This window comes from Labeo rohita, chromosome 13 (assembly GCF_022985175.1).
Source record: "Labeo rohita strain BAU-BD-2019 chromosome 13, IGBB_LRoh.1.0, whole genome shotgun sequence".
In the NCBI taxonomy this organism is placed as follows: domain Eukaryota; kingdom Metazoa; phylum Chordata; class Actinopteri; order Cypriniformes; family Cyprinidae; genus Labeo; species Labeo rohita.
Window position 1 is genome coordinate 29,324,022 of NC_066881.1, and position 17,270 is coordinate 29,341,291.

General features: G+C 34.9%; 1 protein-coding gene across 6 annotated transcripts in view; it reads left to right on the plus strand.

The window, feature by feature from the left end:
* Nucleotides 1–392: 392 nt before the first annotated feature.
* The window catches only part of cpeb3 (cytoplasmic polyadenylation element binding protein 3), a 38,163-nt gene continuing 21,285 nt past the window's right edge, over nt 393–17,270 (plus strand). For 2 of the 6 annotated variants that reach the window (XM_051125597.1, XM_051125598.1), the window contains exons 1-2: nt 1,289–2,917; nt 6,257–6,341. In XM_051125597.1, coding sequence (XP_050981554.1) covers nt 2,219–2,917; nt 6,257–6,341 — 784 coding nt within the window. In that variant the 5' untranslated portion in view covers nt 1,289–2,218. Of the gene's footprint in view, nt 651–884; nt 1,132–1,285; nt 2,918–6,256; nt 6,411–17,270 lie in introns of those variants that run through there. The other 4 variants (XM_051125595.1, XM_051125593.1, XM_051125594.1 and 1 more) reach the window with 4 other exon arrangements.

A 17,270-nucleotide genomic window follows, 5' to 3' on the forward strand; every position in this document is an offset into this window, starting at 1 on the left:
ATGAATTTATTATGTTTGTTTTAATATTATCTGATATAACACAAGCTTATACCAATAATGCCTGATAATGTAAGTCAAGTGAATGCATTAAACTTATTCTTTCATTATTTAAAGGTCATTTTTGATAGATTTTCTATGCATTTAACATTGTCACTGTCAGAAAATCTGTTCCAGCATGCTTAAATCCACAATACAGCAACAGCTATGACACAAAACCAGCTCATCATATCCTTAGCAGATTGTTTTTGTCGCATATCAACGTTCTGTTATGTCTGCAGTATATTTTCTATCATGTGGATGCTGTAATTTGTTAAATAAAATAAATTTTCTTTCAAAATGTGTCTTTAATATTTAAGATTTCGTAGCCAATTGAAAAGCCAAACCCTCAGGACCATAAAACATTCTAAAAGACTGAAAAAAAAAGATTAAATTGATATATTGTAAGCTTCACAACATGTCATACAGTGCGTTTGATGGCTGTTTTGATCGAAAAACTACAATTCCCACAATCCCTCAGTGCACCAGCCATGCGCCGCAGTCAATCAGCTGTTGAGGCGACTGCAGAAGGGCAGCTCATCTGTCATATCAAAACCCAGGCGAGACAAACAGAAATAGCCTTATTTACAGAATCCCAAAAGGTGAACGATAAGGTAAAGTCTGATTCATGTACAGCAGAAAAAAAAGAAAGCAAAAGAAAAAAATCAACCCATCAGATGCATGTTATGTGTGTTTAATAATAGCTACTATGAGTTGTGTGCGGCGGATTAAAGTGTTGGATTTGATTTCTTTCCCTTTCCAATAACCCGGTGCATTTTAGAAATGCATTATAATATCCATGCATGTGTTGTGACGATGTAAAGCAATATTATTTACTGTCTTTTTAGATGGTCAACGCGTGCTCTGAAGTGATGATTTCTATAATGACCTTGAATATGCAGCTCTAATGCAGCAAAACGAGGATTAACGGGCGGAATATTTGGCAGAAACGCTCTTCATCTTGTTACGGTCGTCTATTCTGATTAAAATTTGATTAAAGGTTGAGTTCATAAACCCATCAGGCTCGCTGAAACTGTCGCATTCTCGGCCTGTTTTTCATGGGAATATATTTGGCAACGTAGAAACCCTCAAGAGGTATGTAGAAATTGATGTACTTTTTCCATATGGTTGAGTAAAATATCTTTCCGCTCGATCTGTTTTGCATACAGAAATGGCTAACCCTTCACAAAATAGAGAAACAACCTACAAGACATAATTCCTAAAGGGTGCAAAATAAAGACAGGTCTCGTATATAAGTGTCTAAAAGCCAAGAAGTGAAAAAAAATAAAAAGCTTTTGGGATTTCTGTTGCGTAGATGTTTTGTGCAGCATTGCTGGGTGTAACCCAAGATCCTGCAGCAAATATAACCTAGTTGCTGAGCTGTGCCATGGTCTGTTGTACACCATCCAAGTCAAAACGTCTGAACATGTAGTTTGCAAACTTATATGCTTAGAACTGTACGTTTTTTTCTTTCTAGATAGCTAGATGTGTACTTGTATAAATGCACAAAAATAGATAAGATGTGCAATGCATTGCAATAAACATGTAGACAACATAGACCTAAGTACACAACAAACTATCGTTTGACACAGTATCTAGTTAGTGCACATTATATTGTATAGAGATGAAGTGAATTATCAACTTGCATTCTGAGTCAGCAAAATTAGTTATTTAGTTATAGCACGAGTGGTGTTTACAAAAATGTAAAACTGCAAACTTTTTGCACGTTTGTATTTAAGTAGCTGTCATTTGTCAGAAGTCAACGTCGTGAAGTCTTAGGACCAAATGACTTAAAAGTAAACTGCAAACCTGTTTTCCTCGTGTATTTATGCGTTTAAAACGCTATAGAGCGTGTCTCTTTTAACCTTGCTGAAGGACGCAGCTGTATTTATTGACGTATGCAAATTGAGGGGCGGGGCTTGAGAGAAAAAACAGGAACAAGAATCAGTTTCTCATTTCTGTCTGGAGTTCCGGTGAGAGAAAAACGAGACGTGGCGAAAATTGGTGAATATCGGTGACCTCCGAGCTTTTCTCTCCTTTATTCGTGTTGCGAGGGGGACAAAACCGGAGTACAGACAGATCCTGGTAGCTACATGGCTGATCAGGGGCTCATTAATAATAAAAATCCCATCCCGATCGGTGTGATCAATAATAACTGATCATCTGTGTTTCAGCTCAAAACATGCAGGATGATTTACTGATGGACAAAAGCAAAGCTCAGCCTCACCAGCATCAAGAGCCGTCAAATACAGAGCCTCCATCCACCCCGACCCCCTCCGAGCCTCCGATCCTGGACGAGCAGAACCACGTCGGTCACTCCGAGCGGGTCGCCATGGAGTCTCCGGTCTTACCGGGTTTGGGTTTCCCTCAGGATTCCTCCCTCTCGCCGTCGTTCGGCAACACTTGGTCCACCAACACCGTAGACGAAGGCTTTTTCCAAGGGATTCCGTCGGTGAACGGGACGATGCTTTTTCAAAACTTTCCCCATCACGTCAACCCGGTGTTCGGAAGTAATTTTTCCCCGCAGATGAGAAGGTCTCCGCTGAGTGTGAACCAGAGGAACCCCTACAGCCACCAGACGCTCATCAATAAAGTGTCCGCATCGTCCGCTTCTTCGTCCGCCTGGAATAACCATCAGAACGCGGTGTGGAGCTCCGCGGCGAACCCCTGGAGCGGCAGAGACCCGCGGAGAGCGCTCGGGCTCGGGCTGGGCGTCCCGTCTCCGCTCAACCCCATCTCCCCGACGAAGAAGCCCTTCCCGAGCAATGTCATCGCGCCCCCGAAATACCAGAGACCCGGCGCCCTCCAGAAGCCTTGGATGATCTCAGAGCCTCCGGAACCTTTCAGAACCGACAACAGCAACAACATGCTGCCCTTTCAGGTGAGATTATTCAGTATAAGACATGATGCATTGTTTATACATAATAGTCATAAACATATCTAGGAATAAAACTTCTTTATATATGCATATAATTTTTATGGAAATTTGTGAATGTAATAATACATAATATGACAATGCATCAAAATGACATCATCTCTATTTATACATAATGTGTCTTAATGATCATAAAACAACTTGTAGATGTAATTTATCATAAAACGTCATTTACAGACGTTACTGTATAATAATACATCAAAACACCGCAATGTTTTTTTTTTCATGAGTGTTTATTTTTGTATGTACTGAAAGATCTGTGTGACCAAATTTCTACGAATTAAATTCATAACTTTATACATACTTAAAATTCACAGAAATACCTATTAATCTGATATATCTTCTGATTTCTCTGACTGTAAGGAAAGTTGTTTTGAATTCTTTTCCAGCTGTTTCTATAAATGTCATTGTAAGGTGGAAGGGTTCAAATTCCCATCAGAGGCTCTCCTGCAGCTCATTTGGGGGCGTTTAAAGGGAACACCACTCGAATCTGATTGGTGCTTGTTGAATGAGGGGGCGGGGCCTGTTCTGGCTGTCATGAACGGAAACATTATTGCACACTGTTGACACAGTGATATTCTCAGATAGAGAACATTGATATTTTTGTTTCAACAAAGCAAATATAGTCATTCTTAAGATTGTAAAAGCATTATCGGATTCTGCTGCATGTAATATGATGTTTTTCTCCATAACTGTCAGGAATTATTATGCTCATGAATGTTTTTTTTTTTTTTTTTTTTTTTTTGATGAGTCATGCATGCTGATAAACAGAGTTTGTTTAAATTGCACTTTGTTAATGTTAATGAACTTCAGTAAAAACAAAGTGAACCGAATAGATTCTAATTAGAAATCATGGGATGCAATTAAAGGAGTAATTAGTATTATTTGCGTTTATTTTTAGAATGCAACTTTTGCCTTTAAAAGGCATGATTTTTGACCGGCTTTGAGCATCTTAAATGGATTATTTTCACTCAACCTTGGGCAATGAAAAACACATTAGCTAACCATGGTTTTTACACAAAAAGTGTTATTTTAAGTCTGATGTAGTCATGCACTTTTGCAGACAATGCTGTCACGTTTCCTGATATTGTAGATTAGTTTTGTCATCATTCCTCAAATGTCTGTGATGCATACGATACCTCATTAAAAACAAATCAAGGGCTTTTCATGCTTCCTTTGGAGTTGATGCAAAGTAAATAATGCAAACTAAAAAATATAACCACTAAAACAAAGTTTTAGGATCATATGTAGTTTCTAGTTTAGTGGGTAAAATATATAAGGTATGCAAGCAGGCTGCCACAACACAAGATGTGGCATGTGTGTGTGTAGTTGTTTAATGCTGAAATATGTGTGGCTCGTATCAGATAGTGACTGAAGTGAAGAGCTCAGCGTTTTGATTGCTCATGATTTTCACAAAGTGGGCAGATTTTTATCTGGAACCTGAGAGGGGAAATATCGCTTTTTGAATGCTCAGCCAGTTGCGTGACAATGGGCTCGATGTGCAAACAATGTGCTTCCCTCGGTTGGCCTCTGCCCACAGCAGTATTCATCCACACACTTTCACCGGCTCACTCTCGCTGTCACTTTTCCTTTATTCTCTTGCTCATTGTCTTTAACTTGTTTAATTGCATGCAGTCATCTCACCTGATTAGTGTTTGATAGTCAGAGGGCAGGAGAAACATTGAGGTAGAGATGTTGATGCAGATTAACCATCATGATCGGTAGTCATGTGGCACAGCACGAGTTTGAAATTCAGTACAATTCTTATTTTGTCCATTTCTCTCAAAAAGATGGTGTGGAAGGGCATAGAAACAATATAATAAAAAGACAATAAATATTAGAAAATGGACAATAAGAGATAATACATCTTACAACTAGAAACAGTACTTTAGAGGAAACATTAATTCAGTTTTCACCTCAGTTTTTTAAAATATTTTTTTCACCCTTTAAGAGACATAAATTCTGATCTATTATAGTATTAATTCATATTTTGACTTTCCTCTTATATTTTCAGTTTTCATTTAGAAGTTTTAATCAGTTGATGTGCTTTTGTTGTTTGTTATAATTAATTAATTACCTTTTTGTTTCAATAATGTTTAATAGTTTTACGTTTTTGTTTTTGTTGTTGTTGGATTTTTTTGCGTGAATTTTTTTTTTTTTTTTTTTTTTTTTTTTTTTTTTTTTGGGATAGTTGATTTCAGATTTACCCACCCATAAATGACATGTAAAAACTAAACAAAACCTGTGGTTTCTCACTTTACATATCAGTCAAATTGTTTCTTTTTGTCTACACTACCAGTCAAAAGTATTTGAACAGTAAGTTTTTTTAATGTTTTTAATGAAGTCTCTTCTGCTCACCAAGCCTGCATTTATTTGATCCAAAATACAGCAAAAGCTGTAATATTGTGAAATATTTTTACTATTTAAAATAACTGATTTCTATTTGAATGTATTTTAAAATGTAATTTATTCCTGTGATCAAAGCTACATTTTCAGCACCATTACTCCAATTTTCAGTGTCACATGATTTTTCAGAAATCATTCTAATATAATTATTATTATCAATGTTTAAAGATCAGCATTTATCTGAAATAAAAAGCTTTTGTAACATTGTACAACACTATACCACTATACCATTCAAAAGCTTGGCGTCAGTATTTTATTTATTTATTTTTTTTGGGAAAGAAATTTTAAAAATTAATACTTTTATTTAGCAAGGATGCTTTAAATTGTTCAAAAGTGATAATAAAGATATTTATAATGTTACAAAATATTTCCATTTCAGATTCTTTTGAACTTTCTATTAATTAAGAAACTGAAAAAATTCTACTCAGCTGTTTTCAACATAATAATCATAATAAATGTTTTCTGATCAGCAAATCAGAATATTAGAATGATTAAATTGTACTTCAAAATTGTATACAAAAAAAACAAATTGTAGGCTTGGTGAGCAGAAGAGATTTCTTTAAAAACATTAAAAATCTTACTGTTCAGATACTTTTGACTGGTAGTGTTGTGTGTAATTTTTTGGTCAAAATAAGCTACAAAAGTGTAGAATGTTGCTTTTCAACACTTGAATGCCTTAATAAAATTGCTAATAAAATTGAACAGTGAAAACATGCAGAAGACATTCAACACCATTTCTGGCATCCAGTTTGTGGGTGTCTGTTAGATCTGAACTTGGCCCTAACCTCAGGACTGTTGCTAATTTGAAAGGCTGTGAAATGGTGGTGGTGTGGCTCAAATTTAAATTCTGACCCTTGACCCAGTCCTTCTTTCTTTCAGGAACGAAACCGACCCTTTGACCCATTCAACTTGCAAACTTTGGAGAATTCCTTAATGGACATGATTGGAACAAACCATGACAAAGGTAAACATCATCCTGCTGCTGGCCCACCAATGACTATCGCTGATATTATATGGAGGAATCATTTTGCAGGTTAGGACTATTTATACATCCATGCTTCTATGTTCTTTTGGCCTCAAATCATTCAAAGCATTTGGCTTTGGTTAAAGTCATATTTGTTTCTTTTCGTGCATTTTTCTGTCAAAATATTGCATAAATAATATCAATTATATAATACAAACTAGCGTTCAAAAGCTTGAGGACAGTGAATGTTTTTTAAAAAAATAATAATACTTAATATTACTACTTAATATTGTGAATTAGTAACAGATTAATAAAATTATTATTAATCAAGGACACATTAAATTGGTCAAAAAAAAAAAAGTAAAATAAATTAATTAATTTACATAAATGTTGTTCTTTTGAAATTTCTGTTAATCAAAATGCCAGATGTGTCATGAGTTCCACAAAAACATTTAAAAAACATTAATCTTGAGCCGAAAATCAGAATATTAGAAACTTTAACTTCACAGGAATAAATTACATTTTAAAATATATTAAAATAGAATCAAGTTACTTTAAATTGTAATAATATTTTACGGTATTACTGTAATAATTCATTACTGAAATGTACTACTTTCATTTTACATTTCTATTACAACTTACCTACCTCAAACTTTTGAACAATAAATAAAAATATAACTCCTGTATATATTTAGAAATGTTTGTTAAATGTGTTTATTTGTATTTTAGGTTGTTCACATTTAATCTTGATTCAGTGATTCTGCACTCAGATCATACGCTGAAGGGAAAGTTTAGTAGTTGCTCTGTTGTGGGAAATTCTCTCATATGATGTTTTAAGATCACGCTGGAGTCTCATGGGACATCATGAGAGATGGCTTTCCTCTTGTAGACAATGGAAGCGTGTAAAACAGGAGGAGAGGGAAATTGTTTTTATGCGCTGGATGCATAGAGAGCCGCATCAGGGGCCCCGTCTCAGGTGTGGAGCTGTTTTTCCAGATCTGGGTCGGAGAAGAGCTGTGAAGTGGTGCATTGTGGGAACAGATTTGGGTAGCTCTGGGTCAAATGTGTCTGTGAGAATGAATCTGGCAGTTATGGGATCTGCATACTTGAGTGTGCACTCCTGGAAAGGTAGAGCAGAAAATCCTGACCGACTACCAGACAACCTGGCAAACTGCTCACCTCAGGCAGATGTTAGTAAGGGAGACTATGAACAGAAAAACGACGGCAAGATATTTGCATCAAAACCCATTTTCTTGGAACTTATAAGTCCTTTTTAAACGTTTCCACGTAAGTTTCCAAAAAAAACCTGTTCCCATACTGCATCTGCACGAATAATGGTTGTGATTGAGTGTGTGTTTGGGAAATGTGGTGAGTCACTGCAGTTTTGATGTCTGCTTGTCATGACATTTATGTTGTTGTTGATCAGGTTACAATAGGTCATTAACAGATCAGTGGCCCTTTAAAACAGGCTTATCACTCCAAATAAGTCTGTTGTTTTTCTTAAAATTTTGGTTTTCTGCCATGAAACTGAAATTGTGATCATCTTTTTTCCCTGTTATGATGTATGTTCAAGTGTTCAAGTGAAACAGATAAAAAATTTAATGAATGAAAAAAAAAAAACATGTAGGGTAGGAGTTGATTTTGCTCATTGGGAATTGTTTGGTTTGTTGTGTTTGCAATCTTAGAAGGGATGTCATAATATATATATATATATCTATCTATATATATATATATATATATATATTAATTGGAATGCACAATGAAAAAATATGATTTTTGAAAATTGTATCTGTTTTTGCAAATGAAATATATATATGTAAAGAGTTAATTTGCAAAAACAGATACAATTTTCAAAAATCATGTTTTTCATTGCACATTCCAATTAATCTCAGTCAAACTGCAGCTGGGTTATTTTGATAAAGTAAAAATAACTTAAATACAGTTAACTAACACAATTAAACATAAGAAAACATGATTTGTTTTTGCAAATGGTTGTATATAATAACAAACTGTAGGGTAGGAGTTGATTTTGACCATTGGGAATTGTTTGGTTTGTTGTTTTTGTTAATTGCTTAATCTTAGAAGGGATATCATTATTAAAAAAAAAAAAAAAAAAAAAAAAAAATATATATATATATATATATATATATATATATATATATATATATATATATATATTTTTAAATATATATAATTTATATGAAATTATGCAATCTTAGAAGGGATGTTATTACAATTTTTTAAAATTTTATTTATTTATATATGTATATATATTAGGGCTGCAACGATTCGTCGACGTTGTCGACAAAAATCGATAATAGAAATAGTCGACAATGAATTTCATTGTCGAAGTTGTCGCCAGACATGTTTTTTCCGACCGAGTGGAAGCATTTGTGCGAGTGCGAGAAATTGTTGTGGTGCGACTTGTTTTCATTTCTTTACAAAACTTTCGCTAGCCTAACTACTGCCCAGAGTGCTGTGAGCTGATACAGTGACAGTTTCGCCGTTTTCTCCAACATTACACAACTAATTAAACTTGATCTGTACATTCTTCACTTGCAGATTTTAGATATTAGCCGTCAATCATTCCCTGTCACTGACACTGCGCTCCGCTGAAACTCGGAACCGGCCGTTTCTCTCTCTCTCTCTCTCAACCAACCTCCGTTCCGGATTTGTAAACTACATTTCAGTTAGGGGTGTGTGATATGACGATTTTTGATTGTGGACAAATAAAATGTCTCCACAATCTGCTTTTAAGGAAATATACTATATTTCGTGCTACAGCGCACATTCTGTCAGACGCAATTCTGGCGCCTCCATCTCCATATACTGTACAACGCGGCATACATTCACATCAAATGATAACTCATCTTCAGAGTTTTACTCACGAAGGGGCGTAATTTCCACTGGGGACACCCTTTTCAAAATCCCCCCACTTTCAAATTGTTTTGTTAAATTAATGTCTTGTATTGTAGAATGCACACTCAGCACCGCCGAGAGTTTAGCACCATCGTTAAAACGAAACCGAAAGTAAAACGCGCGCGCGCATTCAAAAGCAATTTTAATACCCCAAGTTTAGAGAGCGACTCCCCAATGTGCGCAAATTAGGCTATATAACATATCTAGGCTGTAGGCTATAGGTTGTGTAGTTGTATTTAATACAACCTTAATATTCATTTGGTGCTCCTAAATTTTTTTTGGTGCTCCTAACTTGGGAGTTGGGAAGTTGGGAGCACCAGTGCTACCAAGTAAAAAAGTTAATTTCGAGCCCTGTGCATGGTTTGCAAAGCAGTCCTTGCGTATCACGGCAGCACCTCGGTGATGCACGAACATTTAAAGAGAAAGCACGTCGGACAGTTGAATGAAACTGACTTGGTTTGACTCGTCGGTAAGATTTAAATAACATGGAAGCCAATACGTTTTGTTTTGGATGTACATTGTACATTTTATAAGCGTCCTTTATAAAAATGATAGAGTGTCTTTATTTATGCATTTATGTCTATACTGACCGAGCACTGTGCCTAATTGGTTTTAGACAGGGCATTTTTATTTACTTTTAGTATGAATCGGCCTATCAGCAGCAAAGTTCAATAAACTATGCATTTTTCATTGAAGTACCCCCTTCTTTCTTGTGTTTACTATCATTTTCCACAGAATTAAAGCAATCTCATGCTAAATTTTAGAAAAATTTAATAATTATTCGATTAGTCGACTAATCGTTTCAATAGTCGGTGACTAGTCGACTATTAAAATAGTCGTTAGTTGCAGCCCTAATATATATATATATATATATATATATATATATATATATACACACATTAAAAATATATTTTTAAAATATATTACATTTTTATTTAAAATTTCAGAAGACATGAATTAAAAAAAAATGATGTGCATGGATAAATCCTTTATAATCAACCCAGCAATATTCCATTGCTTTTTCACTTTTGCGATCAAAAGTGTACTATGAGCACAAACTAACAATAAGTCAAAATTTTATAACCAGTTTTATGTTGATACTAAACCAAACACCCTCATTTTACATGTGAGGGTGTTTAAAAATAAGTCTCAAAGGCACAGAGGCATAAAAGACATGTTTATTTCTAAAGGGGAGAAAGAGGGACGAAAATCACCATGAAAAACTAAATCATGACTATTTTTGGCACAAAAAGTAGACTTTGAGATATACAAATTGTAATATGACTTCTTTAAAGGAACTGAATAATTGTTTATGTTGTTCCAAACCAGTATGACTTTCTTCTGTGGAAATCACAAATGAAGATATTTTGAAGTACAAACAACACTGGACCCCATTGTGTGGACAATAAGGCATTTTTCAAAATATCATCTTTTGTTTTCCACAGAAAAACGTGTGACACAGGTAAGTGTGACAGCATTTGATTTTCGGCTAAACTACCCTAAACTTCCTCAGTGTGTTCTGAGCTTGTTCACACTTCTGCATCCACATTAATCTCATTGAATGTTGTGTTTTGAAATTCAGAATGGTGTAATCTGCATCTGAGCACAGTCTCTCTCGCTTTCTGAGGTCCCAACGTTGACACAAACACACACGCACAATCACAAAGATGCCTTTGTGCAAGCACGCGCACACAGATTTCTTTTGGCCCTCTCACATGATCTGTCTTGTGTAACTGTGACCAAAGGTTTGAACCAAATCGGTTGTTTCCTCCACGTCATAGGTTTTGAAAAATCTTCCAGAGCTTGAGTGATACTGTGGTGACAGTCACAGCTTGGCAGTAGCCGCCGTCTGATTTCATTATGCTCAATAACTCAGCCATAAGGATCATACTGAGCTAGCTGATGAGAGGAATATATTTGAGGATACTGTTTCTTCACCTCTGCACAAACCGAATTCTCTCATTACAGATAGAACTAGGAAACGCTTGACAGGGTGACCTGTAATCTGGGACGCTGAGGTCCGTTGGCTTCAGTCAGAGCTCGGTTTGACCCTATAGGCCAAAGTTGAGACGGTAGCTAAGATCATGATGCAAGATGTTTGTCAAGCAGGCTGGTGTGACTTTGAACGTTGACATTGATGAAAGTGTCTCATGGTTCACGGTTCAACTCGTCCCGTATCGAAGGCCCAGGATAATATGTACAAAGAGCGTTAGCCAAAATGTGTCGTTTTACAAACTGTCACTCCTCTTTGAGATCGTGTGTACGGACAATAAAACATCAGCCTTCTTGCTGAAGGTTTTACAGTTTGCTGCATCATTTTGATGAATTTGTCTCAAACAGGGCTGTTGATGGGTTTTAAAAAATTATATTTCAATGCAATTGAAGGAGAAGTCCACTTCCAAAACAAAGATTCACATATAATGTACTCACCCCCTTGTCATCCAAGATGTTCATGTTTTTCTTTCTTCAGTCGTAAAGAAATTATGTTTTTTGAGGGAAACATTTCTACATTTTTCTCCATATAATGGACTGATATGGTGCCCCGATTTTGAACTTCCAAAATGCAGTTTAAATGCAGCTTCAAACGATCCCAAATGCGGTTGTAAATGATCCCAGCCGAGGAAGAAGAGTCTTATCTAGCGAAATGATCGGTTATTTTCATAAAAAAAATACAATTTAAATACTTTTTAATCTCAAAAGCACGCCTTGTCTTTCTCTCCCTGAACTCTGTGTATTCTGGTTCAAGACAGTTAGGGTATGTCAAAAAACTCCAATCGTATTTTCTCCCTCAACTTCAAAAATCATTTCAAAATCATCCTACATCACTGCAGAAGTACCGACTCGGTCTTTGCAACGCGAACATGCAAAGAAGATCAAACACCCTTAACAAAAAAAGGTAAAACAATGTAGGACGATTTCAACGTTGAGGGAGAACATGAGATGGGAGTTTTTCGACATACCCTAACTGTCATGAACCAGAACAAAAACAGTCCAGGCAGAGTAAGACTAGACAAGCATGTGGCATTAAAAAGTATATAAATTGTATTTTTTTTATTGTGATCATTTACAACCGCATTTAGGATTGATCGAAGCCGCATTTAAACTGCAATAATTGAAATAAAAGCCTTAAGCATTTAAAAATTGCATGAAGCTTAACCTTAATAGTAAGGTCTCATTTGTTAACATTATTCAGTGTTTTTACAAACATGAACTAATAATGAGTAATATAGTGTTACAGCATGTATTAACCTCTGGTGTTGTTAGCGAAATGTTCATACTCATGTTAGTTTTCTAATTTTCTAATGTTAACAGATACAGCGGTTTGCTTTAGTATAGTAAATGGCTCTCTAGGGTTAGGGTTAGGGTTATGAATGGGTTTTTGAATCATTTGTTCAAAACGTGGATTCATTCAGAAACTAAACACTGCTGTGTTGCTTGGAGACGTGCAACAATTCTGCTGTGGCTTCAAAGGTAATATGTTCTTTGCAAAATCAAACAAAAACATAATATTGCGTTTAAAATTAATGACAATATCAACTTCTTATTTACTGTACTGTTGTATAAAATCACATTTAAGCTTGTGATAGATCAAAATCAGCACTCGTGTCATATTGCTTGTGCTGCTTGTGTGATATGTGATATATATAAATATGAGACAAAACACATACAGGGGCATTTTGTGCAACAATATCTTGAATTTTAGGGCATAACTGCATTTATGGAGTTGTTGCACTGCATCATATTTGTCAGTAGTCAACTAAATGAAATATACCATATAAAATATAAGATGACGTATAGGTCTGGGGGCAGGGCCAGTGCGTTAACTGCATTAAAGTGTTTTAGTCGCATTATTTTTTCATAACTAATTGATTAATTTAACATGTTAAACTGACAGCCCTAATCTAATTACATATATGTAACATATTTAGTTACTTAAATCTATATAATACATGTATAGTATGACTCTATTTCTTCTGTGCAACACAAAAGAAGATATTTTGAAGAATGTTTCAGCTGTCCATACAATAAATGTCAAAGAATCATATTGGACCCCATTGTATGGACAACAAAAACACTGTTCATTTTGGATGAACTATCTGTTTAACTGTTCGTCTCACATCATTGCACTGTTTTGCAGCAGTTTGTCAGTTCTCAGCGCACAGCATTTCACTGTAGGGTCTTTGCTATTAATAGTTTAACATTGTTTGTCTTTCCTTAAAGCCATCCTGTTAGTTTAGCCGTGTGAAGCTTAAGGTGTGTGAATGTTGATGTGAGTATTGCTCAATTTCAAGGGCGTTATCGTCTCAAACTACTGTTTTTCCACAGTATTGATGGATCCTAAAGTAAATTTCATGAGACTTTGAAATTGTTGGGATTTTATAATGTTCTTAATCCAAAATGCAATATGGTTCAATACCAGAGATAGAGAGATCAATGCAACTCCATGTGCAAATTGTTAGATTTTTCACATTTTTGGAACAATGTTCGAAAATCATACAGCAGATACTTACTGTATTTAAAGAGGATTAGCTAAAGAACAAATAGTGTTGAAACTCTAAATGTACTGTATATGATTTCTCTATATCAACACAATTGCATAGAACATAGGTATTTTAATTGACTTTAGGGCGAAATACCGAAGTGGCACATTCCACATATTAAACATTTAAAAATCGTAATAAAGCATAATGTTATTTAGAATTCACAAACGCTATGATTCAATTAAATAAATACTTGCGATGCAGGTTTAATATATGTGCTTTAATTATTTATATACGTGTAGGTTATGTCAGTGCGTCTCAGAGCGGCTTCGTTCACAGTAAATGCTGCTAAACAAACTGTTATCATTTACATGTGTGGAGCTTCTCAAACTCCATATCTGCCTGTTGTTGTAAGTTTGGGTTTATTATAACACTCATCTGGAAATGCCACGTACGCTATTTCATCAGATATGTAAGGTAAATAATTTACAAACCTATGCAAACACAGGAGAATACATCATGATCTTACCTATAAACTGTTCATTGCGATTTCAAAAAAAGTTATTTTATTTACCCTCATTATGAGTTTGCACGTTGTTTTCCACATATTCAAGAAATTGCAGTGGCTTTAGCTTTTCTATCATATAATACATTATGTATTTTAACAGTTTTTGTTTAAAACCATATGATTACTTTTAACACTTGAACTAATTATTATTGCCTCGTTGCTGTTATATATGTATTTTAAGTCTTTCTAAAGACTATTGTTCACTTACTACACTTGTTCTTATTAGTACAAAAAAAAACATATATATTATTACCCGATTACTCGATTAATCATCAGAATAATCGACAGATTACTTAATTACCAAAATAATCATTAGTGACAGCCCTAACTGACTTGTTTTTAGAAAATTCGATACTAAATTCAGCACGTTAACAAAACATTTAACGAAAAAATGTGCCGTTGAAATTTTTGTATGTTGTCCATTTTAGTTCTTAATTCATATTGCATGAATTTACCTGTTTTCAGAAGAATTATAGAATCAGATTGACTAAATTTTAGATTTTGTTATGCATTGCATTTAGTCAATAATTGTACTAAAACCATTGTCAGATCGAATATTTTTCTTATTTGTTTTAAAGGGGTAGTTCACCCAAAAATGAACCCGTAAGACCTTTGTTCATCTTCAGAACACAAATTAAGATATTTTTGATTAAATCTGAGAGTTTTCAAACCCTGCATAGACAGCAATGCAACTACCACATTAAAGGCCCAGAAAGGTAGTAAGGACATCATTAAAATAGTCCATGTAACATCAGTGGTTCAATTGTAATGTTGTGAAGCTGAATTGTTCAAAGAAGTTGTTCTTTTTGTTTTCTTTGTGCACAAAAAGTTGCACATGGGGCCATAAAATGTTTCGCTTGCATTGCTGTTGCTGCAGGGTTGAAAGCTCTCAGATTTCATCAAAAATATCTTGATTTGTGTTCCGAACCACATGAGGGTGAGTAATTAATGACAGAATGTTCCTTTTTTTTGGGTGAACTATACCTTTAAGTGTTTAATATATATTCCACAGGATTTAAGACACAACCTTTACACCATTTCTAACCGTGCCCTGTTGTTGAAGCTCCAAGTCCTCAGATGATGTATTTTAACCTTTATTTTAAGCTAGTCTGTCAGGGTAAAAGTTGGCTTATGTATATCTGTCATAACAAGACTAGAAAGTCGTCCTTTTTCATGCAGAAGGAAAGACGCTGACATTTGCTTCGAGAGTTCAGGCCTGATCAAACAGCGAGAGGGGAAAGGGAAATGCATGATTTGCATAACCATAGACCCCTGTGAGGAAATGTCAGGGGAACATGTTCGGCTCTATCTTTGAGGTGTCTGTTCTCTGTCAAAAGAATACCGATGCTAATCTTAATTGAATGTGAGCTGTAGGTTTCCTTTAAATCTAGAAGCTTCTTGTATGAGAACACTGGCAAATCCAGCTAAAACTAGCTTAAGGTGGTAGCTAGGAGCATGGAAACTGCTTTCTAATAGGTCCAAGTTGGTCATAAGCTGGTCTTAATGTTTTTAGGTACTTGACTGCCATGACATGGCTGGGCTTGTAAACCATCTTGCAGTAAACAGCTACAAATGTCTCAAAACCAGCTTGAGCACTTTAAGCTGTTGTGACCTGGTTTTCTACTTGGGCACTTTACCAAAATAGTCCTTACCAGCTGATAGTTCATCTGGTGAACCTCGTAAATCAGCTTGGACCAGCCTATATTTTGCGGAACTGTAATGTTTAAACCGGCAGAGATACTCAGTCTGTCCATTATGTCACTGTTGGGTCGGAAGAACTACATCTGCAGTCAGTTTAGAGAAGTGCTGGAGAGGAACTTATTCACTACCAACTCTTTTCCAGCTGTCTTGAAATCCAAAACAAGTGAAACCAGCCTTAGATTTACAGCTACTCATAATATTCCTCAGGAAGTGCAAAAATATTGAATTACACTAACCTTTCTTGTTTATATAGTTTAAATTTCAGTAAGTGTCTCCCATTATCTGCCTGACCTCAAATTTGCTTATGCAAATTCTCCCACAGTGTCTCCAATGTTTAAACCAAATGTATGTTGGAAAGGAAGTATTTGTCAATTTCTTTTAGTACAAAGTGTTTTGACTTGAAATTTGAAAGTTGAAATTTCTTCAAAACAGGATCAATTTAACAGAAAAGCAAAATGGCATTACATTCAAGACTAAATTTAGTTACTATTACCTTTTTTGGCCTGGGAATGTTTTAGTTGCATTACTGTCTATGCAGGGTCAGAAAGCTCTCGGATTTCATAAAAAATATCTTATTGGTTTGGAACGACATGAGGGTGAGTAATTAATGACAGAATTTTCATTTTTGTCTAAGCTGTACCTTTAAATTCAGGATGATTTCTGTCAAAATAATCTTACTGTGTTATCAATTTTTATTTATCAGGTTAATTTAACTTCTTGTACCAATGCATAAAGTACATATGTGACCCTGAATCACAAAACCAGTCATAAGTAGCACGAGTATATTTGTAGCAATAGCCAACAATACATTGTACGGGTCAAAATTATTGATATTTCTTTTATGGCAAAAATCATTAGGATATTAAGTAAAGATCATGTTCCATGAAGATATTTTGTAAACTTCTTACTGTAAATATATCAAGACTTACTTTTTGATCAGTAATATGCTTTGCTAAGAACTTCATTTGCATAACTTTAAAGGTGATTTTCTCAATATTTTGATTTTTTTTTTTTTTTTTTTTTTTTTTTTTTGTACCCTCATATTCCAGATTTTCAAATAGTTGTATCTCGGGCCAAATATTGTCATATCCTAACAGACCACACATCAATGGAAAGCTTATTTATTCAGCTTTTAGATGATGCATAAATCTCAATTTCAAAAAATTTACACTTATGATGGTTTTGTGGTTCGGGGTCACATATAAAATGTATGTGTTGAATGCACATTTACCATTATTCTGCAAAATTTTACTGGTGAAA